General features: G+C 62.3%; 10 protein-coding genes across 10 annotated transcripts; 7 read left to right on the top strand and 3 right to left on the bottom strand.

Moving 5' to 3' along the window:
• Positions 1-280: 280 nt before the first annotated feature.
• Positions 281-4,024, top strand: RHTO_05194 (importin beta-4 subunit; the record flags this gene model as incomplete). Its single annotated transcript, XM_016418856.1, has 7 exons — positions 281-289; positions 361-432; positions 498-587; positions 728-861; positions 919-1,261; positions 1,319-3,647; positions 3,711-4,024. The coding sequence occupies 7 exons, from the start codon at positions 281-283 to the stop codon at positions 4,022-4,024; spliced, it is 3,291 nt and encodes a 1,096-aa protein (XP_016270366.1).
• A 260-nt stretch (positions 4,025-4,284) lies between these two features.
• Positions 4,285-5,017, bottom strand: RHTO_05193 (NADH-ubiquinone oxidoreductase; the record flags this gene model as incomplete). Its single annotated transcript, XM_016418855.1, has 5 exons — positions 4,285-4,305; positions 4,369-4,426; positions 4,493-4,595; positions 4,658-4,670; positions 4,877-5,017. 5 exons carry the CDS (start codon positions 5,015-5,017, stop codon positions 4,285-4,287), a joined length of 336 nt encoding a protein of 111 aa, XP_016270365.1.
• A 224-nt stretch (positions 5,018-5,241) lies between these two features.
• On the top strand, positions 5,242-7,477 carry RHTO_05192 (protein of heat shock protein DnaJ family; the record flags this gene model as incomplete). The annotated part of the gene is made up of 11 exons (XM_016418854.1): positions 5,242-5,379; positions 5,484-5,538; positions 5,601-5,661; positions 5,729-5,858; positions 5,919-5,975; positions 6,032-6,079; positions 6,141-6,624; positions 6,688-6,724; positions 6,777-7,075; positions 7,131-7,186; positions 7,247-7,477. The coding sequence occupies 11 exons, from the start codon at positions 5,242-5,244 to the stop codon at positions 7,475-7,477; spliced, it is 1,596 nt and encodes a 531-aa protein (XP_016270364.1).
• Positions 7,478-8,017: 540 nt separating this feature from the next.
• On the top strand, positions 8,018-9,882 carry RHTO_05191 (alanine-glyoxylate transaminase / serine-glyoxylate transaminase / serine-pyruvate transaminase; the record flags this gene model as incomplete). Its single annotated transcript, XM_016418853.1, has 10 exons — positions 8,018-8,113; positions 8,278-8,434; positions 8,496-8,550; positions 8,614-8,756; positions 8,828-8,964; positions 9,029-9,195; positions 9,258-9,396; positions 9,454-9,615; positions 9,677-9,690; positions 9,747-9,882. 10 exons carry the CDS (start codon positions 8,018-8,020, stop codon positions 9,880-9,882), a joined length of 1,206 nt encoding a protein of 401 aa, XP_016270363.1.
• Positions 9,883-10,266: 384 nt separating this feature from the next.
• RHTO_05190 (uncharacterized protein) lies at positions 10,267-11,871 on the top strand (the record flags this gene model as incomplete). Its single annotated transcript, XM_016418852.1, has 4 exons — positions 10,267-10,341; positions 10,420-10,739; positions 10,801-10,839; positions 10,896-11,871. The coding sequence occupies 4 exons, from the start codon at positions 10,267-10,269 to the stop codon at positions 11,869-11,871; spliced, it is 1,410 nt and encodes a 469-aa protein (XP_016270362.1).
• A 427-nt stretch (positions 11,872-12,298) lies between these two features.
• Positions 12,299-13,919, top strand: RHTO_05189 (uncharacterized protein; the record flags this gene model as incomplete). Its single annotated transcript, XM_016418851.1, has 4 exons — positions 12,299-12,373; positions 12,453-12,693; positions 12,759-12,791; positions 12,877-13,919. The coding sequence occupies 4 exons, from the start codon at positions 12,299-12,301 to the stop codon at positions 13,917-13,919; spliced, it is 1,392 nt and encodes a 463-aa protein (XP_016270361.1).
• A 375-nt stretch (positions 13,920-14,294) lies between these two features.
• Positions 14,295-16,783, top strand: RHTO_05188 (uncharacterized protein; the record flags this gene model as incomplete). Its single annotated transcript, XM_016418850.1, has 5 exons — positions 14,295-14,313; positions 14,380-15,626; positions 15,689-15,952; positions 16,014-16,079; positions 16,154-16,783. 5 exons carry the CDS (start codon positions 14,295-14,297, stop codon positions 16,781-16,783), a joined length of 2,226 nt encoding a protein of 741 aa, XP_016270360.1.
• Positions 16,784-17,281: 498 nt separating this feature from the next.
• RHTO_05187 (Histone H3) lies at positions 17,282-17,996 on the bottom strand (the record flags this gene model as incomplete). The annotated part of the gene is made up of 5 exons (XM_016418849.1): positions 17,282-17,325; positions 17,380-17,450; positions 17,541-17,639; positions 17,725-17,824; positions 17,882-17,996. 5 exons carry the CDS (start codon positions 17,994-17,996, stop codon positions 17,282-17,284), a joined length of 429 nt encoding a protein of 142 aa, XP_016270359.1.
• Positions 17,997-19,328: 1,332 nt separating this feature from the next.
• Positions 19,329-21,284, top strand: RHTO_05186 (uncharacterized protein; the record flags this gene model as incomplete). The annotated part of the gene is made up of 1 exon (XM_016418848.1): positions 19,329-21,284. One exon carries the CDS (start codon positions 19,329-19,331, stop codon positions 21,282-21,284), a length of 1,956 nt encoding a protein of 651 aa, XP_016270358.1.
• A 142-nt stretch (positions 21,285-21,426) lies between these two features.
• RHTO_05185 (WD repeat domain 5) lies at positions 21,427-23,294 on the bottom strand (the record flags this gene model as incomplete). Its single annotated transcript, XM_016418847.1, has 7 exons — positions 21,427-21,639; positions 21,745-21,809; positions 21,929-22,053; positions 22,142-22,333; positions 22,387-22,489; positions 22,546-22,884; positions 22,946-23,294. 7 exons carry the CDS (start codon positions 23,292-23,294, stop codon positions 21,427-21,429), a joined length of 1,386 nt encoding a protein of 461 aa, XP_016270357.1.
• Positions 23,295-23,300: the final 6 nt, after the last annotated feature.

Raw genomic sequence — 23,300 nt, 5'->3', positions numbered from 1 at the left:
ACTGAGGACAACGAGCGAGGGTGAGGCGGAGTTGAACGGGGTTAGCACTGTCGCTCGCTCTCCTCACACTGCACCGGGTGGACCGGCGATACTACCATCGTGTAGAGTACACTCTAGTGTGTATTCCTGGGCTGTGTATGCATTTCCTGGCGGGTGAGCTGGGGACACCCCCTCCGCCTCGCTCGCTCATCTCGCTCGCCTCACACAGCTTCACTCTCTGCGCTGCTCTCTCCTGCTGGCTGGTTCGCTCGGGCTGCAGGATCACCAGACAGCTACAACCATGGCAGACGTGCGCAGCTCTTCCGCCAGCTCGTCCCGCGCACGCTGACACTCGGTTCGCTCGCTCACTCGCCAACACAGCCTGCGTTCACCCACTCGCTCTTCGCCACCCTCGAGCAGACCATCGCACCCGACACCCAGGTCATCAAGGCTGTCAGTCCCGGTCCTCTGCCACCCGGGCTGACTCGTCGAGCTGACGGGACATTGCTCGACAACAGGCGACGGTCCAGCTCAACAACCACTTCTACACGGACGCCCGATGCGTCCCTTCCCTGTTCGAGATCGGCACGAGTGGCGCCAACCCGGCTGTGAGTCGCGCCGCGCCCCTTGCTTGACGACCACCAGCGATCCCTCCTTGCCCATCCGAACGTTCTCCCGACCCGACTTCCCTCCTGGACCCTCCTCTTCTGGCGCTCTTTGCTGACGAACCGCTTGCTATGACCCACAGATCCGCCAACTGGCGCTCGTCGAGCTCCGCAAGCGCGTCTCGGCCAAGAAGAACAAGCAATGGCTCGCGCAGCAGCAGGACGTGCGGAACGCGATCAAGAGTCGGCTGCTTGACTTCTTGCTCACCGAGACCAAGTGCGTCTCCCCGTTCTCATTCTCAGGGTTGACGCTGACGAGCTCGAACGCACACAGCTCCCAAGCCCGCGCTGCCTCGACCCGCCTCGTGTCGGCGCTCGCCAAGCTCGAGGTCGAAAAGGGTACCTGGCCTGAACTCTACCCCTGGTTGTGGAACATGGCGTCCGCGCCCGCCGCCTCTCAGCGCGAAGTCGCCCTCCAAACCATCTTCATGGTTCTCGACACCATCTCGATCGCACCTACCACCGCCGGAGGGAACGCGACGAACCAGATTCCCGCGTTGTTGCAGCTGCTGAGTAAGACGGTCGCGGATCCGGAGAGTCTGGTCGTCAAGGTTTGGTCGATTCGGGCGTTGGGCAAGTTGAGCGAGTTCTTGGAGGAGGGCGAGGATGCAGAGATTGTGCGCGGCGCTCCCACGATCCAGCAGTCGAGTACTTGTTGACCCCATCTCGCGCAGTCGACGGTCCAGGGCTTGATTCCCGCGGTCGTCCAGGTCCTCCAGCAGTCGCTCGACAACTCGGACGAGTCGTCGACCAAGTCGATCTTCGAGTTCATCGAGCAGATCACGCTCTCCGAGGTGCCCATCTTCAACCCGCACATCACCAACTTTGTCACGTTCCTCCTCCAAGCCTCGGCGAACCAGGCCTACGACTCGGATTTGCGCGTCATGTGCCTCAACTCGCTCTTCTGGATCGTCAAGTTCAAAAAGTCCAAGGTCCAGCAGCTCAACCTCGCCCCTCAGATCCTCACCGGCCTGTTGCCCATTGGCGCCGAGCCCGAACCCGCCGACATCGAGGACGAGGCGCCTTCCCGCGTCGCTTTCCGCGTCATCGACGTCCTCGCGACCTCGCTCCCTCCGTCGCACGTCTTCCCCCCTCTCTTCGAGCAAGTCCGCACGCTCGCCGCTTCCCCCGACGCCGGACTCCGCAAGAGCGCCATCACCGCTTTCGGCGTCGTCGTCGAGGGTTGCTCGCTCTACATCCAGCCTCACCTCGACAACCTCTGGCCGCTCATCATCAACGGCCTGCAAGACCCCGAGGTCGTCGTTCGCAAGGCGGCGTGCACGGCACTCGGGTGCCTGTGTGAGATGCTCGAGGAGGAATGCGCGAAGCAGCACGCCCTCCTCCTCCCGCTCATCTCGAAGCTCATGTCCGACCCGGCGACTCAGCGACCGGCCTGTATCGCTCTCGACTGTCTCCTCGAGGTTCTCGGATCCGACATCGAGCCGTACATCCCCTCGCTCATGGAGGCCCTCGTCGGGATGCTCGACTCGGCCCCTCTCGCGCTCAAGTCGACCGTCGTCGGCGCGATCGGCTCGGCCGCACACGCGTCAAAGACCAAGTTTGCGCCCTACTTTGACGCAACCATGCAGCGACTCGTGCAGTTCCTCCAGCTCACCGAGGAGGGCGAGGAACTCGACCTCCGCGGTGTCGCGCAAGACACGGTCGGGACGCTCGCCGAGGCGGTCGGTGCCGAGCAGTTCCGCCCTTACTACGCGCCGTTGATGCAGCATGCGATTGCGGCGGTCGGGATCGAGCACGCGTCAAACTTGAAGGAGTGCAGCTCGATCTTCTTTGCGGTCGTCTCGCGCGTCTACAAGGAGGAGTTTGCGCAGTACCTCCCCATCATCATGCCTATCCTCCTTGCCTCGGTCGCACAGGAGGAGGTTGACGACGAGGCGCTCCTCGGCGGCAACGCCTCGACCGACTTTGCGACGGGCGTTGACGACGACGACGAGGACCCCGACTTTGAGGACCTCGACGAGGACATCGACTCGGACGAGGAGGAGGCCTTCTACAAGGCGAGCACGCAGATCGCGATCGAGAAGGAGTGCGCCTCGGACGCGCTCGCCGAGATTTTTGACAACGTCGGCAAGCCCTTCCTCCCTTACCTCGAGCCGTGCGTCAAGGCACTCGTCGCGGGCGTCGACCACCACTGGCACGACGGCATCCGCAAGAGCAGCATGGCTGCCTTGCTCGGCTTCATCGCGACCCTCAACCGCCTCGTCGAGCCGCCCAAGTGGACCAAGGGTTCGAGCGGGAACCAGCTCAACCCGGACGTTGCCCAGCTCGTCCAGCTCGTCATGCCCAAGATCATGGAGGCCTGGGCAGAGGAGGACGAGCTATCGGTCGTCAACGAGTTGTGCAACTCGCTCTCCGCCGCACTCATGGCCGTCGGCCCGGCCCTCATCGTTCCCGACTACGTCCAGCCCATCTGCGAGCAGGCTTCGGCGATCCTCCAGCGCAAGGCCAAGTGCCAGATTGGCGACGACGAGGACGAGGCCGAGGCCGGCGAGCACGAGCAGAGCGAGTACGATGCGGCGCTCGTCGGTGCCGCGTGCGACCTCGTTGGCTCGCTCGCTTCGACCCTCGGCGCCGACTTTGCCCAGCTCTTCTCCGCCTTCATGCCCTCGATGATCTCGTACTACGACCCGGCGCGCTCGACGGCCGACCGCTCGACCGCCATCGGCTCGCTCGCCGAGATCGTCAACGGAATGGAGGGCGCCTCGACCGCCTTCTCCGACACCCTCTTCCCGCTCTTCCTCCAGGCCTTGGCTGACCCCGAGCCCGAGGTCCAGTCCAACGCCGCCTTCGCGACCGGCAGCCTCGTGCTCCACACCACGGGCGACCTCTCCCCCCACTACCTCACCGTCCTCCAGGCCCTGCATCCCCTCCTCGGCTTGCCTGACGATGGCGCGGCGAAGCACGAGAACGCCAAGGACAACGCGTGCGGTGCGATCGCGCGGATGATTATCAAGAACGCGTCTGCCGTCCCTCTCGACCAGGGTGAGTCTGCGTGTTTGCGTCCGGAGTGGGAGCCGCTTTGCTGACGTTTCCCGCTTCCCGCAGTTGTTCCCGTTCTCGTCCAGTCCCTCCCCCTTCGACGAGACTACGCCGAGTCGGGCCACGTCTTCGATGCGCTCCTCCTCCTCTTGCGCGAGCAGAACCCGCAAATCCTCGCCAACCTCGACCACGTCCTCTCCGTTTTCGCCAAGGCCCTCGCCTCAACCAAGAAGGAGGATGGCAGCGACGTCTTCTACCCTAACGGCGACGCCCAGATCAGCCAGGAGAACAAGCAGCGCATCGTCGAGCTCGTCAAGGCTCTCGCGTCGAGCCAGCCCGAAAAGGTCCAGCAGGCCGGCCTTGCGCCTTACCTCGCCTAAGGGCCTCCCCTTACCATACACTCACCATAGAAGAGATCCCCTCCCTCTCCTCTCTTTTTGCATCCGCTCGCTCGCAACCTTTTTGAGATACCCTTCGTTCCTTCGCTTTCTTACTCTTCCCGCTATCGGGCTGAATGCAATTTCCCCTGCGTCACATCTTGCGCGCTCTCGCGAGGGAGTCCCGAAGCCAGCACGGGACAGAAAAAAAGGTGTTGCACCCCGACGAAAGCGATCCTACACTCCTCCAATCGGCCGCCCGTCTACGATCGCTCGTACGTGGGCTGCAAGGCGAAATGGTCAGCGTCGTGTGGATTTCCGACGCAGGGAGAGAAAGGCCAGCGTACGAGGGTACCCTCAGCCTCCATCTTCTTCATCGCCTCAGCCCGAGCCCAGGTCTGGATTCTGCGGTCAGTCGAGTGAGTCTGTCAGCATGTGGACGACTCGTCGAGGTCTGAGGCGATAACGCACGAGGTGTCGCGCTTGTAGTAGAGCCCGATGGCGGTGAGGAGGCAAGTGCCGCCGAAGCCGTAGTAGTAAATGTTCTCCCAGTCCTCCTTGACGCGCTTCTGGCCTGTGAGCGTGGCAAGTAATGGTCAGAAAGCAGCAGATGCAGGAGAGGGAACAGCGTCAGACCAGGCTTGAGAGGCTACTCGGAGAGGGAGGAGGTGAAGGTCAGCAGGCGCACGCTCGAATGCTATGAGCTGCTTCCGAGCACTCTTCCACACCGAGAACTGCCTGTAGAGGGTCCTACAGCCCGCCCGCACCTTTCTTCGAGCCCCAGCCATCCTCATCGCTTCACGGGTCGAGGGGGTCCCACAACTCGACAAGGCCGCAAGGAGAGTCGACACGCACCTTCTCGCCGAACAGACGACCGCTGGGCTCGTTGAAGTGGATCCCGCCGCTCGCGCTCCTCCGTTGTTGCTGCTGGGCGGCGTTGCGGACGGCGGACGAGACTCGCCGGGACGCGGCAGAGCGGACGAGCGAGGCGACCATGTTGTTCGAGCCTGAGAGTGTGAGTCTGGCGGTCAAAGAGAGCCTCGCAAAGCAGCAACGGCGTAGAAGTGGATTGTCAAGGTCACTCGCCCAAGGGAAGCGCTCGTTGGCTCCCGCTGTTCACTCACACTCGCTGGAGGAGCGCTTGAACAGATTCTACGCTCTCTCAAAATTGCTGAGAAGACCGTGCTACCGCTCTCCCCGCTTCGAACCGCCCACAGACGATGGCTGCTCCTTCAACTCCTCTCGCAGCCGATGCGACCGCCACGACCCCGCCAGACGTCGACGTAGGACTGGGGATCGATGGAGACAGGATCAAGGATCCTTACTACTACCACCTGCTCGGCGTCAAAGGAAACGCGGTGCGTCGACTCGCTTCACGCCGCAGTTCGGCCTTCCCGGTGTACTTGAGCTGGGCGGCCAGGCTGCATGGTGCGCAGCGTAGCTGATCTGTGTCGTTGCGTAGAGTGAGGCGGAGCTGAAGAAGGCGTACCGCAAGCTCGCCATTAAGTTCCACCCTGGTGCGCTTCCCTCTGACCTTGGGCTTCGGAATTTCCGCTGACCCTTTCCTGGCATCCTGTAGACAAGAATCCGGACAACCCTGATGCGGCGTCCAAGTTCCAGGAGATCAGCGAGGCCTACACGTTCATCTAGCCCTCCTACTGTTCTTGTCTTGGCAGCCTTTCGATAGCTGACCTCCTCGTGCCGCAGCATCCTCTCCGACCCGAACTCCCGAGTGACGTACGACAAGTACGGAAAGCAGTCCGCGCTGGGGGAGGCAGGCGGCGAGGAGCGGATGCCAGACCCGGGAGAGGTCTTCTCGCAGATGTTCGGCGGAAAGGTGCGTACCCCTGTAGGACATGAGCAGCCGGATTCTCTAGCTGACGCAGACGTTTTGCAGGCCTTTGAGGATTGGATTGGCGAGATCAGCCTTGGAAAGGAGGTCTCAAAGGCGTTTGTGCGTGAGGCGCTCCGGCTGACATCGAGACTTGGGCTGACGCGGTGCTTTGACAGGCGCAAGCCGAAGAGGAGGAAGAGGAGGCTGCAGCGGAGGAAGCAAAGGTGCGTTCCGTCCCGCGACCTGCACGCCGCGATCGCGCGTCTTGACACCCTGTCCTGCCAGGCTGCCGCCGCGTCTGGCGCATCGACTCCTCAGCAGAGCGCAATTCCCTCGGAGCCTCACGTTGAGAAGCCCGCCGCCGCAGCTGCGGCAGCCTCGCCGTCTCCCGCCTCACCTGCCGGTTCCACCTTCTCCCCCCAGTCCACCTCTCGACCCGCCTCGACTACCGCTCCTACCGCCGGCGCCGCTTCAACTGCCGCAGCCGACTCGACCGCCTCATCTTCGACCAAGCCCGCCAAGTCGCACCTCGCCGGCAAGCCTCCCAAGCTCTCGGCGGAGCAAAAGCAGAAGGCGTACGAGGAGGAGAAGAAGTCGTGGGAGGAGAAGCGGAAGCGGATTGAGACGCTTGCTGAGAAGCTGAGGGACCGGGTGAGGCCGTTTGTCGATGCGAGGAACCCGGGAGACAAGGATGATCCCGAGACGAAGCGATTTGCGGAGCGCATGAGGGAGGAGACGAGGGATCTGGCGATGGAGAGCTTCGGTGTTGGTGCGTTCCTACTGCATCTCCCTCTTTTCTTGAATCCTCACTGGATCGCCTCGTTCCGCGCAGAGCTGTGCCACCTGCTCGGCGAGATCTATATGCAGAAGTGCGTCGCTCGACTCGCTCGTACATAGCTTGCCTAACGCTCTCACTGGCAGGGCGACGACCTACATCCGCCTCCATCGCAAGCCCTCCGCGAACCTCCTTGGCCTTCCCGGCTGGTGGTCGCGCGTCAAGGAGAAGGGCGCAACCCTGAAAGAGGGCTGGTCGTTCCTCTCGACCGGTCTCGACGTCCAGCGCGCGATGCTTGATATGGAGAAGCGACAGGAGAAGGGCGATTTGGGTGAGGAGGAGATGCGTAGGTTGGAGATGGAGATGAGCGGGACGCTTTTGCTTGTGGCGTGGAAGGGGAGCAAGTTTGAGTTGAGCGCGGTATTGAGGCAGGTGGTCGACCTCGGTGAGTCGCTTTCTCTGAGACACGACGTACGTAGGCTGATCTGGTCGACACGCAGCCCTTACGAAGGAATCGCCCCAGGTGACGGAAGCCATGCTGATGAACCGGGCCAAGGTGCGTTGGCGTCTTTCTCCTGTCGATCATCAGCTTGCATACTAATTGAACCGTGCGCAGGCCATCTTGTTCATCGGCGCGATCCTCAAGGCCGTCCAGCCCGAAGAAGGCGACGACGAGCGCCGCGAACTCGAGCGCCTGGTCGCCGAGGCCCAGCAGCGACGGAAGGAGCGCAAGGCCGGAAAGAACAAGGAGAAGGAGAAGGCTGCTGCTGCCGGCGCAGCATCGTCGCCGGCTGTTGGCGCCGCCGAGGCGAAGGCGTCCGTCGAGGAGGAGAAGACGAAGGCGTGAGCCCGTCCGTCTCTCCCTCCGTCCGCCCTCCCCTTTCTCCAGGCTGTACATTCACCCTTATTAGACACTTCTGCGCCCCGTAATCGTCGTCTCTCCGCCGTCCTGCATTCGCGAACTGGTCTTGCCTCGTCTGCCTCGCTCGTCCGGATACCCTGCAAGCTCCTCATACAGCTCTAACGTGCCGTCAGAGAGTGCTCTACGAGCTGCACTTTGCCTACGACGCTGTTGCCGACTCCCGACCTCGAGTGCCGACGCTCCGCTGCTCTCCGCTCTCTCTCTTCTCACACACGTCCGTTGCGCTCGCTGTGAGTGCCACGACGCTGCCAGCGCTTTGCTGAACCTTACTAACCAGGCGCACCTGCCCCGCCACCGTTCCAACCGCGACTCGCATCTCCCCGCTCCTCCACCCACTCCCGACCGGATCCATCGCTACCACGTACCACAGCTCAAGTGCGCTCGTTCGCTTCGCCACTCGCTGGTGCCGTGCTGCAAAAGCCGCTGGACGATCCGCCGCTGACCGCACAGCTCGCCGTTCGCAGGATGTCGACCCAGCCGACCAACCACTTCACCCAGGCGCCTCACAAGCTCCTCTCGGTCCCAGGCCCTGTCGAGGTCTCCGATGAGGTCCTCTACGCCGTGCGTAGTCGACCTCGTGCCGCGCGAGCTGCCTTGAGCTGATCCCGGCGTTCTTGCCCCCACCTTCTCCTACTCCGCTAACGCCGTCGTCCGCCCTATCCCACCACCGCCCGCCTTTCCTCTTCTTTTCGCCCACTCGCATCCACTTGTGTTCACGCACGCAGAATGCCCACCCTTCGATGTCGCACGTCTCGCCTGCCTTCGCGCCCGTTTTCGGCGACTGCCTCAGGATGCTTCGCAAGCTCCTCTACACCGAGAAGGGCCAGCCATTCATCATCGCGGGCAGCGGGACTCTTGGCTGGGATTTGGTCGCGGCCAACTGTACGTCGCCTGAACGAAGGACGGCCCTAAAGCGATCTAATGCCGTTTCCCTCGTTCACAGTGATTGAGCGCGACCAAAAGGCCCTCGTTCTGAACACAGGCTACTTCGGCGACGCGTGCGTATCTGTGCTGCTTGTGGTGATTGATGGAAGTCGAGCCTGACCTTTTGTGCCGCACAGCTTCGCCGACTGCCTCGAGACGTACGGCGCCAAGGTCGACCAGGTTGGCGCGCCGGTTGGCGGCCGCCCGACAATGCAGCAAGTCGAGGAGGCGCTGAAGAAGGAGAAGTACGCCGTCCTGACTTTCACGCACGTCGACACCTGTGCGTCCTGCCTTTCGACGTCCCTTCTTCAAAACGACTAGATCAACGGCTGACTTTGCTGCCTACCGCAGCAACTGGTGTCCTGTCTGATGCCAAGGCGATCGCCGAGACCGTCCGTCGCGTCTCGCCCGACACCCTCATAGTGCTCGACGGTGTCTGCGCCGTCGCCTCGGAGGAAATCCGCATGGACGAGTGGAAGATCGACGTCGTGCGTTGCTCGCTCTTATTGCGTGTGTGACGACCCACACAGGCTAACTCGCTATTCGAACCAGGTTGTCGGCGCCTCGCAGAAGGGTATCTCCGTCCCTCCCGGTCTCTCGATCACCGCTCTCTCGCAGAAGGCCCTCTCGGTCCTCGAGAACCGCAAAACGCCTGTCTCGTCCTACTTCGCCAACTACAAGCGCTGGCTTCCTGTCATGGAGAGCTACGAGAAGGGAACGTGCGTTCGGTTTTTGCTTCCCTCTCTGCCGCTCGACGTGTTGAATCCCGTTTCTCGCGCAGCCCCGCCTACTTCGCCACTCCGAGTGTCAACCTCATCTACGCGCTTGAGGCGTCGCTCAAGACCATCGTCTCCGGCCCCGTCTCGCTCGAGGACCGCTTCCGGATGCACAAGGAGGCTGCGCAGAAGTTCCGCGATGCCGTGCGTCTCCCACCACAACCCCGGAATCTTGTCATACTGACGCTCGGGCTGGTGCAGACCCTCAAGCTCGGCTTCAAGCTCGTCGCGACCGAGGAAGGCGGCGCCGCAAACGGCATGACGGCCCTCTACGTCCCCGAGGACGTTCAGCCGCCCGCGCTCATTGGCGCGCTCGCTGAGCGCGGTATCGTTATCGCGGGTGGACTACACAAGGACATCAAGGTGCGTTGCGGCTGAGTCCGGCAAGAGCCGAGCATGTGCTGATCCTCCTTTCGTCCTGCAGACCAAGTACATCCGGTAAGCGGCTCTCTCGTTTCTGTCCTCCCGTTGCCACGCTCACCTCCTGCTTGCAGCTTCGGCCACATGGGTGTCTCCGTCGTCGAGCGCCCGACGGATGCGACCAAGATCCTCAATGCCCTCCAGGAGTCGCTCGCCGCTGTCGCGCCCGCCACCTCGGCCGCCGCAGCAGCAGCAAAGAAGACCGTCTGACGGTCAAAGCTGTGAAGTGATGGCCTCGCAGGGACGACGCACGAAAAGGAAAAATCTGTTGTTTCTCTCACTTCTTCTCCCCCTTCTCTCGTTCTCTTCCGTTCTCGTCAGGGTAGATGGGCGGTTCTCTAAGGATCGGGGCAGACGAGGTGTGCATGGCCAGGGACTTCGCAGCGGGAGCCACGGGTGTTCATCGAGAGAGAGTCGCTGCTGGTTCCGCGGACAAGCCGGGTTTGCCTCTCGCTCTGCTTCTCTCCTGGCGTCGTTCTTCTTCAATGGACGCGATCACGCTGAGCTCGTGACGACTGGAACTGTTTGCACCGCTGCATCCACCCGTCGCTCGCCGTTCCGCCACACTTCTGTCGACGAACGCTTCGACCGTCGATGCCACCTCACGCCTCGACCTCGCCTCGTAAGAAGGCCGGCAAGGCGCCTGGGGCGAAGAAGAAGCCAGCATCGGTGCGTGCAGTGCCTTATACCTCTGCGCGACGGCGGAGCGGACGAGCTGACCTCTTTCCTCCTGCCCTCTCTCGCAAGACTCGCTGCCTCATCACATCGCTTCCCTCCGACCTCTACCCGAGCATCTTCCACGAAGCGATCGACCACGACAACTTTGTCTTATGTCGCGCGCTCCTGCCGCACACGCTGGCGGAGCTGTATCGCCTTGTCGAGCTCTCCGACGTCGATGTCCTCGTTCAGTTCGCTGCCGCTGTCATGCGGAGACCTTGGTTGGTGGAAGAAGTGCGGGAGATCATGTTGCGCGACGACGACGCGGTGGACGACTGTTCGGGCGAGATTCTCTGGGCAACGACGGGACTTTTGGGCGGGTATGGACAGCTCGGGACGTTTGACGCGCTGTATGAACGGAGAAGTGCGTCAACGCAGATCTCACTCTTGCGACCGGTGATCCTGATACAGGAAAGTCGCGCAGGACGTCCTTACCGACCTCTCGCCCTCGTGTGCGGCATTGGGCTCATTACGGACCTCCTGCGGCTTACGACTCGACTCGAAAGCTTCAACGTTGTTGGGATGTACTTCATTCGACCTCTCCTGCTGAACGACTCCCTTCTTCAGGACCGGTGGCCCCGCCTTAATACCATCATCCTCAACCTGGATGAAGCGGACGACGGGTGGACATACACTTCCGACGCCGAGCTCGTGCACAGCCTCGCCAAGGTCGCGACACTCGAGCACCTCGTCTTCCGTTTCGCTCCGCACGATCTTCCTATCGACCTCCTCAACTTGGGGCCGCGAGTCAGCGTGCCGGCGCGCAGTCTTCGCCTGCGGAGCTTCGCCGTCGAGAAGCACTTTCGCATCGGGCGCGACATCCGAGTCCTGCTGGCTGGACTCGCAGCCGACTGCCTGCGAACGGTCAAGATTGAGGGCCTCCTCGCCTATCCGGATATCATGCACGACCTCGCCCTTCTTCCGCCGACAGTCGACCACCTCGACTTGAAACTCGGCAATAACTGCCCATACTACGATCATTCCGCGAAGCACCCGAAACTCGCCGACATCGCTTGGCACATGCCTTCCCTCGAACACCTGCATCTCGGAGGCGACATCGTCAGTCGAGCGACCTTCGACGTTATCTACGCCCTGCCACGGCTGTACTGTCTCTCCCTCTCCCAGCACACCTCGATCGACGCCGACCGCCTTCTCTCCCTCTTACGCGGCGGACCTTCGACTTGGCCTCGCATCCGCCGCCTCACGGTGTCGATCTGCGAGTGTCCCGAACCCGCGAAGGGACCATCAACGCGATGCCTGGAGCATACAGCACAGTCGAAGACACCGAACTGGCCGCCGAACTTCGGCGAGAACGACGCGAAGCAGCTCGTCCAGATCTGCAATGGCAAGGACATCAGGCTCAGCGGATCTATCCTGTGCGCGACGGGCGAGTGCGACAGTGACGACGAGCACGACTGTCCGGGATGGGGGACGGAGCGGATAGTCGAGGCGAGGCGGAGGAAGAGGAAGGTCGAGGACTAGTCGAGGCGGACGTGCCGGAAATGCAGGTTGTGCCGGGCTGCCTGACTCAGAGGCCGATTGTCTCCGCTCGCTCGTCTAGGAGCCAGCTCGGTTGATTGGCGCTGCACGTGAGCGAGAGAGACGGCAACATCGCTCGCACTTGAGCGCGACAGCGTCCCAGCGGCCTTCCGGCCTGATTGCGGGGCTCAATCAACATCTTACAGTGCTCCATAGCTTCTGAAAGCTTCAGCCTGTCCCACGATGGCGGTGAACCGCCCCTTCCTGCTGCTCTGCGCCTCTTCTCCCCCGCCTTATCGCTCACTCGCTCTGTTCCCCTCTCGCTGCACTTGTACGATTTGGACCACTTCTCTGGTGCTTTGTCCGAGCCGACACGCCTTCCGCAGGCCCCCGGGGCCACTCCACGCCTTCATCAGCTGCCCGAACTTTGATGGCGCCTCAAACCACTGCCTCGCCTCGCAAGAAAGGCGGGAGGGCGTCTGGAGCGAAGAAGAAGCCCACCTGGGTATGTCCAACTTCTCCTTCGGCCGTTCAAGGCCGGCGAACCGTGTGCTGACCTTCTCCTCCTGGACTCGGTCCTCCAGACCCGCTGCCTGATCACCTTGCTGCCTCCCGAGCTCTACCCAAGCATCTTTGCAGAAGCGATCGACCACGGCAATTTTGTCCTCTGCCGAGCGCTTTTGCCGTACACGCTCGTTGAGCTGTACCGGACAGTCGAGCTCTTCAACCGCACCGTCCTCGCCCAGTTTGCCGCGGCCATCATGCGACGACCTTGGCTCGCGAACGAAGTGCGCAAGCTTGCTTTGCGGGATGAGGACACGATCGGTGAACTCGGAGACAGCGACGAGATCTTTTGGGAGACGACCGGACTTTTGCTCGGCTTTGGGCAGTTGAAGCGACGCACGAGCGCGAGGAGCAGCGTAGTGCGCTCATTTCGCTCATATGGATTGTGACGACGCCTTACTGATATCTGCAAACTCGCCTGTCCCACGCTCTCTTGTTGCGCAGGACGCCCATATCGCCCGAAGGACATCGTCGTCGGTGTCGGTCTTATCAAAGACATGCTGCGTTTGCTCGACCACCTCGTCGGCCTTGCCATCGAGGGTCTCTTCCTGTTCCGAACCCTTTTCGGACGCGACTTTCTCGAAGACAAACCCTTCCCTCGCGTCGCGACACTTCTGCTGACGAGGGACCTGTCCGAGGTCGGCTACGAAACTTTAGCGGATGCAGAGCTTCTGCACAACCTTCGCTGCCTGCCCAGGCTCGAGCAACTCAGCCTCCAGGGTGGTGAGACGGATCTGCCGGTGGATCTCCTGAACCTTGGCCCGCAACTTGCTGTACCAGCCCGCAGTCTCGCCCTCCAGTCTTTCACGATCATGGGTCACGATGTCCTCGGTTCCGACCTCCGCATCGCTCTTGCAGGTCTCTCGGACCATTTGCGGACCATCAAGATCGAAGCTTTGGAGGTTTACGCCGGCTTCATGCACGACCTCGCTCTGCTGCCGCCCTCCGTCACCGAAGTCGAGTTCATGATAGGCATACCCTGTCCTGACAGAGACTATAGCGAAACGCCGCCTAAGCTGGCAGATGTTGCCTGGCATCTCCCGAATCTCGCGTCTCTTCATCTCGCGGGCAACATTATCAACTCAGCGACCTTCGACCTGGTGTACAACTTGCCACGCCTCGAAGCTCTCGAGTTCAACTACCACACCGCCGTCGAAGCTCAACCCCTCCTCTCCCTTCTGCGCGGCGGACCTTCGACTTGGCCCCGCATCCGCCGCCTCGCTGTCTCCATCTGCCAATGTCCGCCTGAAGGAACGCCTTTCTCGCGCCGTCAACGATCCGACAAGCCGAACTGGCCGCCTCACTTCGGCGAAGCGGATGCAAGAGAGCTCCTTCGAATCTGTGATGCGAAGGACATAGCGATTGGGGGAACGGTCGTGTGTGCGTTCGGCGTTTGTGTCCCGGATGGGACGCATGGGTGTCCGGAGTGGGTCAAGGCCAAGGATGCGGATAAGGCGCTCATGAAAGGGAGGAGGAAGCGTATGTAGGCAACCGGACGCCTGAGACGAGATTACTTCACTACTTCTTCGTAGCTGCGTCGCTCCCCTTTGCTCGATCTCTGAACAATTGAGGAAAGCGAGCAATGTCGCCTGTCTTGAGAACACCTTTCGGTCGTTGACATCGAACATTGCCTGGAGCTTTCTACGCTCCGTCGCGCTTCCCTGGCTGGTCAGGTCTTTGCAACAGAGTCTTCAAGCCCCTTTGCAAGCCCCAAGCAAGCTCATCAGCCTCACGACGCTGTCGGGCCTGCTTGCGGTTAGACCCTCTCCTCATCTCGCAGCTCTCTTCCTCGTCCGCTTCTCTCGCTCCCAACTTGCTGCTGCTTTGACTGCTTTCAAGGCTTGAGCTACGGTCGGGCTACCATGACGAGGCGCAGGGCAGGTGCGTCGCGCGCTTCCGCGCTGTTCCCATCGTCATCAGTTCGATCAGTTGACATCGCTTCCATAGTGCGACACTACACGTACGAGCCCGAGGAGGACAAGGAGCAGGTTCCCACCGGGGGCAGGAAGGCAGCCCGAGGCGGCGAACTTGGCAAGACGAGGAACGGGACCGTCACAGCGCCTACCTCGAGGACCGAGTCGGCAGCAGGAGCGGTCAGGCGCGCACCGTCGAAACGCCTGCGAGGACTCGCTCCCGATGCTACCTCGACTCCTCTCAGCCCCATCCTCAGCAGCACCGCCCATCTTTCGCCCCGCAAGAGCCAGAAGAACCGCTCGACTGCGCAAGCTCGTCCTCCGCCGCCCGCTCCTCGCTCCCTCTCCCTCGCAGACCTCCCCGCCGAGATTCTCGAGCGCATCGGCGAGTACCTGCTCCCCGTCATCTCGCCGAGCTGGCCGGACGGATCGAGGACGATGTCGAAGGAATGGACCGGCCGCGTCAAGGACCTGCTCGCGATGAGGTCGACTTGCAGGGCGACGTGGACGGGCCTCTCGGCTCTCGTGCATCGCTGCTGGGGCGTTTGCATGCAAGAACCGGCCTCCGAAGGTTCTGCAGCGTCCCCCCTGGACACGATTGTCAAGGGGAGGGGCCGGGAAGCATTCGTCGTGCCCGCCAGTCGCATCCGCCAGTTCAGCGTGAGCCTGACCCCTGACGGTATTGCGACAACGGAGCTGCGGGTGCCCAACTTCGACAACGACCTCAGGCTGCTGGACAGAATGGTCCACATGTATCGCCTCGAGTCCTTCGCCTACGTTTACAGCGACGAAGATCGGGTCGTCGAGCGTTCGCCGTACCAGACCAAGGTTATCGAGATTGGTGTCCTCGAAATCCTCGCAGAGCTGCCGCTCGTGCGAGACTTGTACTTCTGCGGCGTCCGTTTCGAGGGCGACCTTGCCGAGGCGCTCAAGGATGTCCCTAGCGATGAAGAGGACGAGTCCATCGACGGCGAGGGTGACGACCACGATAATCTTTCGACCGACGACGAGATGTCCTGGGCGGACAACGAGACGCCGTTCCCCGCCCTCCGCCGGATCACCCTGAACACCTGCGACGACTCGATGCTCCAGCTCCTCCGCCTCAACCTCCCTCTCGAAGAAGTCCGCATCTGGCGCGACTTTGCGACGCCGCTCAATGTTCCGGCGCTCGCGGACTGGTGGCCGCCCTCGCTCTGGCAGACCGTCGAGGAAGTCGATGTCGTCGGGATGACGGGAGTAACTGGACGCCGCGTGCTTGATGAGTGGCTCAACAGTCTCATCGTGCGTCACGACGTTCTGGACTTGTCCCTCACACTCAACGCTGACGATTGAGCGTCACGCAGCTCACCCGCTCGCTCCAGCCGCCCGTCTTCGTCCCCCTCCGCTCGCTCCGCATCTCCGAGCCGCACGACCTCTCGGTCGTTCGCCGCGACGTCCTCCTCTCGTTCGCTCTCCTCCCGCAACTCCACCACCTCACCTTCTTCGTCTGGAACGAGCGTGCGTTCGGCCCGAGCCTCGTCAAGGAGATCCACGAGGCGTTGCCGGACCTCGAGGAGCTCGGTATCGGGCTCGAGTCGGAGCAGCTGAGTTGGTGGCAAGGCTCGCTCGTGCGTGGCCGGCACTTCTTCTCGCTAGGTGTAGTAGCTGACGACGTGCACTGCCCTACAGCACGACTGGAGCACGGCACTCGCCTTGTTCCGTAACTTGCGCGTCTTTACGTGGAACTACTCGCCTGTGAGTCCGCGCCTTTCTCGCAACTAGCGCTCTTCCTTCGAGAGAGCATAAAGCTGACCGCTCTTCTCGCACAGTACGCCGACCTCGACTTCGACGACACGCGCCGCTACACCACGCCCCTCGTCCGCTCGACCTTCTTCCCGCAACTCCCGAACCTTGTTCAACTGCGATGGTTCGGCCACTTTCTCCACCTCCGCCGCGACGCCTCGACGGGCTGGTGGAACTGGTTCGATGACGACCACAGGATCGTCCCGCCTTTGCCGGCGTGGGCGGAAGAGCGACTCGCTGCCAAGGTGGTCAAGGTTTGGTCGAGCAGCTCGACCAGCAACGCGAAGCAGTTCGGCATCCGCACCAAGCCACGCCAGCCGCTTGCGGAGCTCGACATCGCCTTGCGAGACCCGAATTCGCCCTCACTGTACACGGAGGACTCGTCTTCGGGGGCTTCAACCTCGTCTATCGCTGACTGGCTCGAAGACGCCCCTGAGTTCGAGGAGCAGTATGGAATGGCGAGGAGGAGCGAGACCTCGATGCTTGACAGGCTGAGGGCGACGAAGGCGGCGGAGAAGGGGAAAGGCAGGGCGGCGGCGGAAGAGGAGGAGGGTCAGGAGACGTTCTGGTCGGATGAGGAGGCGGGCGACGACTCGGGCTTCGTTGAGGCGGCCAGGCACTTGGAGACGGAGGGTTGGAGCAACGAGGAGTGGTAGTCGGTCGAGGCGGAAGGGAAGGAAGGAGGGAGATCGTCGCTTTGGCTTCACATCTCGTCTTGGGTTCTTCACACTCGCTTGTTTCGTGCTCTCTCACGCATCAGCTTTGCGCACAGTTTGTGTTGTTATCTCCCCTCACTCGCATCCAGCGCTTTGCAACGCATCTTGGCATCCACCTCAGTCCTCGCTCGAGAAGGCCTTTTCTCGTCCTCGCCGAAGTCCCGCTTGCTCTCTCTTCGTCGAACATCTGTACGTGCGAGGATGAGGACGACACAGAATGCAAACATGCACAAGCTGTCCTGCGCGATTCCACCTCCAGCCATTCCGAAGGGAGAAAAAGGGAGGGAACCGTCGGCGAGAGAGACAGCAAAAGGGAGAGCGTCAACTACAAAGCGCTGGGTAAAAGCGAGGAAAGACGAAGATCATGCGAGTGCGGTAGGGATGCGGAACAAGCGGAGAGGGAGAAAAGCGGGTCAAGCGAGGCGTGCTGTCGACGACCTAGTGCATCGGGTCTCCACGAAGGCGGCGGGCGAGTTGCATGTCTGTACGCGCGGGGTGAGCGCGCAGCTGGGAGAGATAGGAGAAGCGCAACGTACCCTTTGGCTGGATGGTGATACGCTTGGCATGGATTGCGCAGAGGTTCGTGTCGGCGAAGAGGTCGGCGAGGCTGCGAGCAGCGGCGAAGGAGTGCGTCAGTCACCGTTCCTGTCGACCCTGAGCCGCTTCCACAGACAGCGATGCGGGAAACAGGACGCACTAGTCTTCGGCCGCCTCCTGGAGGGCTTGAAGCGCCGAAGCTTGCCAGCGCATCGTCTGCGCGAAGTTGTCGCAGATCTCGCGGCAGAGGCGCTGGAAGCTGCGAGCGGTCGATCCAGTCCAGTCAACAAGGATTGGCGAGAGGGCACGAAAAGGGCGGCGAGGAAAGAGAAAAGGACGCGTACGGGAGCTTGCGAATGAGGAGCTCGGTGGTCTTCTGGTACCTGCGGATCTCCCTGAGCGCGACAGTGCCCGGACGGTAGCGGCGGCGCTTCTGCGTTCCCTCTGTGAGCGAGTGAGCGGTCAGGAGGGCCGACGAGGCGAACAACTGGAGCGACTCACTCGGCGCCTTGAGGCTCTTGACGCTCTTGCCGGCCGGACGCTTCTTGCCACCCGTCGAGCCACCAGGCGGCCTGATGGCCGTCTTGTGCTTCGGCTGCGACTGCTTCTGGCGCATGATGGGAGAGTTCGAGCTGGCGCGAGGAGCGAACGAGGCGGCGTGCGCTTCGAGCAGGCGGTTCAGTAAGGCAGTAGTAGCAGCTGGAGATGCGCTGCAGCCCTTCAAACCGAGAGAGTGAGCAGTTGCGAGCGAGTCGAGTGTGTAAGAGGCCAAGCGAGCGAAGTTGGCCTTTGGACGCGATGTCAACGTCGAGAACCTCGCTCGTGAGCTCGAATGCTGAGCTGGAGCAGCTTCTGAGCACGTGTACATGGCGCTGGGTCCAGCCAGAACGAATGAACGACGACGAGGCGCCGCACCGACCTCCTTCTCCCCTCGCCTCCTTACTCGACCTCATACCAGCTTGATCACTGCTCTAATCGCGTTGCTGAATAGCTCGCGGCCTTCAAGTCGAGTGTATGGTCGCTGCGCCCGGCTGGCGCGGACTGCAAGTGCCGAGGACTCGAGGACAGCCTCCTCCTCCTGCGAACTGATGAGGCGGCATACGGCAGACACCATGGCTGGAGGATGGATGCGGGCGGCGTAGATACGATGAGGAGACCTCAAGGGGACGCACATGCAATCGCCGCTGCATCTCGCGCGGCGGGAGCGGCCGCTCGCCATCCCTCGAAGGGGGGACCGGTGTCGGACGGGGTGACGGGGGCACGGCTGGCTGAAGCGGGAGTGAAACCTGGCGTGCCTACACACGCTGTAGATCACCGAATGCTCTAGGTCTCCCATCGACCGGCGGACAGGCAGAGGGCGTCCTCAATCTCGCGGTCGTCGAGACTCGGCGGATGCTCGATCGGCTTCACCTGCCGAGCGCAGGGCGATCAAGCGCAGCTGAGACGTCCTAAAACTGCTCGTGGCAGCCACGCCAGGCGAGGAACGCAGCGCCGTCTGGACGGAACGGGCAGGTCAGGTCTCGGCGGCTGCGCCTTCTTCCTTCGGCTCGTCGTCTGGTCACCGCGAAACTTCTCTGCCATTGTCCTCTCTCACTCGCCCTTCATCCTCTTTCATTCCTCGCACCCGCTCAGATCTCTTTCCCCTGCTTCTTTTCGCCCGGCGCTGTCTTCGTTGATCGCAGACCGCCCGTCAAGCCTTCTCGACCCTCATCACCTCCCTCGTCTCCTGCGTCGACCAGACCTCGATCGGTCATCGTCGCACTCCAGCCTGCTAGCAGGACCTCGCACGCCTCTTCCCTTCCCCTCGCACGCCTTTCCAGCCGCTGTGCGGTGCCCTCCGACTCGACTTCCACCGCTTCTCCGCCTTCTGTGAGTGCTGGAGGTCTCGTGTCAAGCGGAGCAAGCTGACCATGTCCTCTGTCGCCAGTCCCCATCATCATTTATTATTATGAGCGACGAATCCTCTGCGGCCATCGACGCCATGTTTCAAGAGGAGGTCTCCGCCTCGACCGCCCTTGTCGAGGAGAACGCACGCCTGCGAGCCCTCTTCGCCGAACGGGACGCCACGAACGGCTCTAACGACGCCAGCGCGCTTCTCGCTCAGCTCGAGGCGGCAAAGGCGGAGAAGGAGGCGCTCGCGACACAGGTCCGCGAGTTGCGCGAGGCACAGGTCGCCTCCGTCGCGCTTGAGGACCAGTCGAGCGAAGTCTCCGTCCTCCGCTCTTCGCTGGCCGATCTCGCCCTCCAGCTCGAAGCCGAGCGAACGCGGGCAGCAGAGTCCGAGGCTCGTCGTCGTGAAGAGGAGGAGAAGGTCAACACGCTTCGCGCCAAGGTCGAGGAGTCTCGCCGCGCCATCATGCGCCTCCAGAACGAGGCGAATAAGAGGCCGTCTATCGACCAAGGCTACTCATTCCCGCCTCGTCGCAAGTCGTTCCTCGTCGACTCGGCCATTCCCCGTCGGAGATCGTCTCTTGGCCTCAACGCTATCGCTGCGTCCCAAGCAGCTGGCGACGTCAAGGACACTAGCAACCCGGGCTTGGGTCTCGCCGTCGAGTCGCCTCTCGCCCCGCCCATCTCCCTCCTTTCGACTAGTCCGAGTCGCACGTCTACCGCAACTCCGCTCGCTCGTCTCGCTCACCACCGCGGCTCCGCCAGCATCGCCATCCAGGCAGACGGGCTCGATGACGACGACCAGCGTCTCTTCCGGCTGCGCGAACTCCGCCTCGGCGTCCACTCGACAAAGATTGCCAGTCGCCGCAACTCTGCAGTCTCTGGCCTGCCCGACTTCTTCCAGCCCGAAGACTTCGAGTGGGACCTCGAGCGCAGCCTGGCGCGGCGGGCGAGCGCGTGCTCGATCTCTCGTCGTCTCGGCGTGGACCCCGATGGTCCTCCCTCTGCCAACTTCCGCATGCTCGGCCGCAAGAACTCGACTGCCGTCTTCGAGTCGTGGAGTCGCAGGTCGTCTTCCGCCGACTCGATGTGCAGCCTTCCTACCGACCCCTCGCACGCCTCACCCGAACACCTCGCCAACCTCAAGCTTCAGCTCGAGGGTCTCAAGATCCAGCTTGCAGAGGCTGAGGAAGGCCGACGCGCGTCCGAGGCTTGCTTACGAGCGCTGAAGGACTTCATCGCGAGCGGCTCGACAGGCGAAGCGCCCATCTCGCTGCCGCCCTTGCCGACCGACCCGTCCGCCGACTGCTACGGTGAAGGTGCAGAGTGCCCTCCTGCTCCCAAGGCCTCGTCGTCGCGGTGGTCCATTCCTCGCCTGTCTTTCAGCAGCCAGCGTCGCGAGTCAACCGCCTCCTCCCTCCGCCGCACCTCCACCACTTCGACAGCTTCCGCCGCCACCTTCCTCGACAACCGACCAACACCCTCACTCCCTTCGTTCGGTGCATTCTCCTTCTCCGCTCTCGTCAACAAGTCGTCTGCGACGCTCGTCGACGGCGACACCTCCCCGCGCATGTCCCGCCCTGCCACTCTCACCCCGTTCTCCTCCAACCATGAAGAGACGTTCCCGACCGAGCCCTCGCCCCTCCTCTCTAGCGGCTCATCCGTCCGGTCACGACGCGTCGGCCACTCGCCCTCCGCCTCACTCGACGACGCAGCGTCGATCGCCCCTTCGCTCGTTTCGGACCTCTCGTCGTGCGGCACGTCGTCTCGCTCAGCTTCGCCCACACATGAAGACGAGGACGACGAGCAGCTCGACGCCTTCCAGCGCTCGCCTCGCGTCGTCATCGACTTTGTCGACGACCAAGAATTGCCGTTCGTCTTCACGCCCGATGCGGAGTACGCGTCGCAGCGAATGGTTGTCGAGGCATCGCGGATGCCGGTCGTCGTCGAGAAGAGCAGCCTGACGACTCTATCGAGTATCGGGGGGAGGACGACAGGGCTGGGTTTGCACTGATTGTGCGCGTATGTATCGGAAGTTTGGGTTGTGCCCCGATGTGACATATCTTGTAGCGGCGTGTAGCATTCTCGCTTGACTCGGAATCCACGAAGTCTCTCATACTCGGACGCGCAGTGGAGGAAAGCGAGAGAAGCGCTCTTCAAGCATCTACTTGCATCGCTGCTTCTCCTGCGTCTACTGTCGCTGCCTCTGCTGCTGGATCTGGTGCGCCGTTCGCCGCTGCAGCAGGTCCCTCAGGCTCTTCTGGCGGCGCTGGTGGAAGCGCGCCGTTCTGCTGAGGCGAGCTGACGGCGGCTGGCGGTTCTTGAGCGGAGAGGGCGGCGGGAGTCATCCAGATCTTGATGACAGGGTCCTGCAGGCGAGAAGTAGATCAGTCAGCCCACGTGTTCCAGCACCCAGCGGCGCTACGGGAGCTACTGCCTCCGGAAGCGCGCAATCGGCGGACGGGAGGGCTGACCTTCTCGAGCGCGCCTGTCGCTAGGATGCCTTGAGTTGGGTGGTGAGCGACAGCCATGACCACATCTACGGAGGTACGAAGCGGCAGCGTCAGTATCGACGATGGAGGGCAGGCGGCTCGATGCAACGCGCAGTGCTCGCTGGGGCGCAGAGTTGCAGCGAGAGGGGCAAGGCCGCAAGCTCACCTTTGTGCGCGATCCAAGAATTGACGATCTCGCGCGTCTGGATGTCCCAAACCACGACCTTATGGTCCTCCGAGCCGGCGACCAGGTATCGTCCGTCGGCGGTCACGACCGCTGGGATGCAGTATCTGTGCGAGGCACATAGCGGTAAACGCAGCGTCAGTCAGAGCGTCTTCGAGCATCGCAATCAACTCCGCGCTGTCGCAAACGACTCACTTGCGGTTGACGTGACCCGTGTAGGCTTTGACCACCTTGTCCGCCTGATAGTCCCACAGCCGGATGGTCGAGTCGAGTGTCGAGGTGAAGAGGAACTTCGAGTTGGGCGTGAAGCGGACCGAGGCGATGGGCGCGTTATCTTCGTTGACGAGCGTCTTGAGGCATTGTCCGGTCGAGGTGTCCCAGATGCGGCTGTGAGCGCGAGTGGTCAGCAGAGCGAGAGTGATGAGGCGAGCTGGACGCACAAGTAGCCGTCCCAGGAGCACGAGACGATCATCGTTCCGTCTCGACTGAACTGCATCGCGCTGACCGGATCCGAGTGCGCCTGCAAAACCCGCAACATCCGACCTGTGAGCGGGGAGTCGTCAGCCGCAGCTTATGGTGGTGTGAACGAATGCACGCACCCTTCTGCACATCCCATACCCGCACCGTCTCGTCCATCCCGCCGCTCGCGACCAAATCTCCCCGTGGACTCCACGCGACGCAGAAGACCGCGGTCAAGTGACCCTGCAGTACTCGCGCAGATCGCTCGCCCTTCTCTGCGCTCGGATCTGGACCCGTCGAGGGCTGGAGGATGTGCGGCGTGATCTCCCATATCCGCACGCTGCGGTCGTCTGAGGCGGAAGCGAGGAGGGTCGAGTCAGCGGAGAAGGCGACGTCTGATACACCGCCTGTATGCAGGCTGAAGGTACGATGGAGGCTGAAAGAAGGGAGGGAATGCAGGTGTATAGGCGAGTCGGCGGCTGGAGAGCGGGAAGGAGGGGGGTTAGCAAAAGCTGGACGATGAGGAGGACTCGCACGCACATGCAGACGCCATCCAACGACCATCTGGACTGAATCTGACTGCCGAAATCGACTTCTTGTGCCCTTCAATCGTGAAGCGGAGGGAGTAGTCTGGTCGTCCTGGCCCTTTGACTGCTTCTCCCGCACCGTTGGCCTGAACCGCCGCTGCCACCGCCGTGTCGTGCGCTCTGGCAGGGCCGTCTGTCCGAAAGAGCTCCTCCTGTCGCGGTGTCACCGCTCGTGCACCCTCATCAGTTGAGGGAGAGTCGAGTCGAGGTCGTTTGGCGGCACGCGCTTCTGGCGCGTCTGGCGGGGCGTGAAGTGGAAGCGTAACGTCTGAAAGGCCAGCAGACGGCGCGTCCAGGCTCATTCGAGC

Source organism: Rhodotorula toruloides (genome assembly GCF_000320785.1).
Source record: "Rhodotorula toruloides NP11 unplaced genomic scaffold Scaffold30, whole genome shotgun sequence".
In the NCBI taxonomy this organism is placed as follows: Eukaryota; Fungi; Basidiomycota; class Microbotryomycetes; order Sporidiobolales; family Sporidiobolaceae; genus Rhodotorula; species Rhodotorula toruloides.
This window is presented reverse-complemented; position numbering and strand designations above follow the sequence as displayed.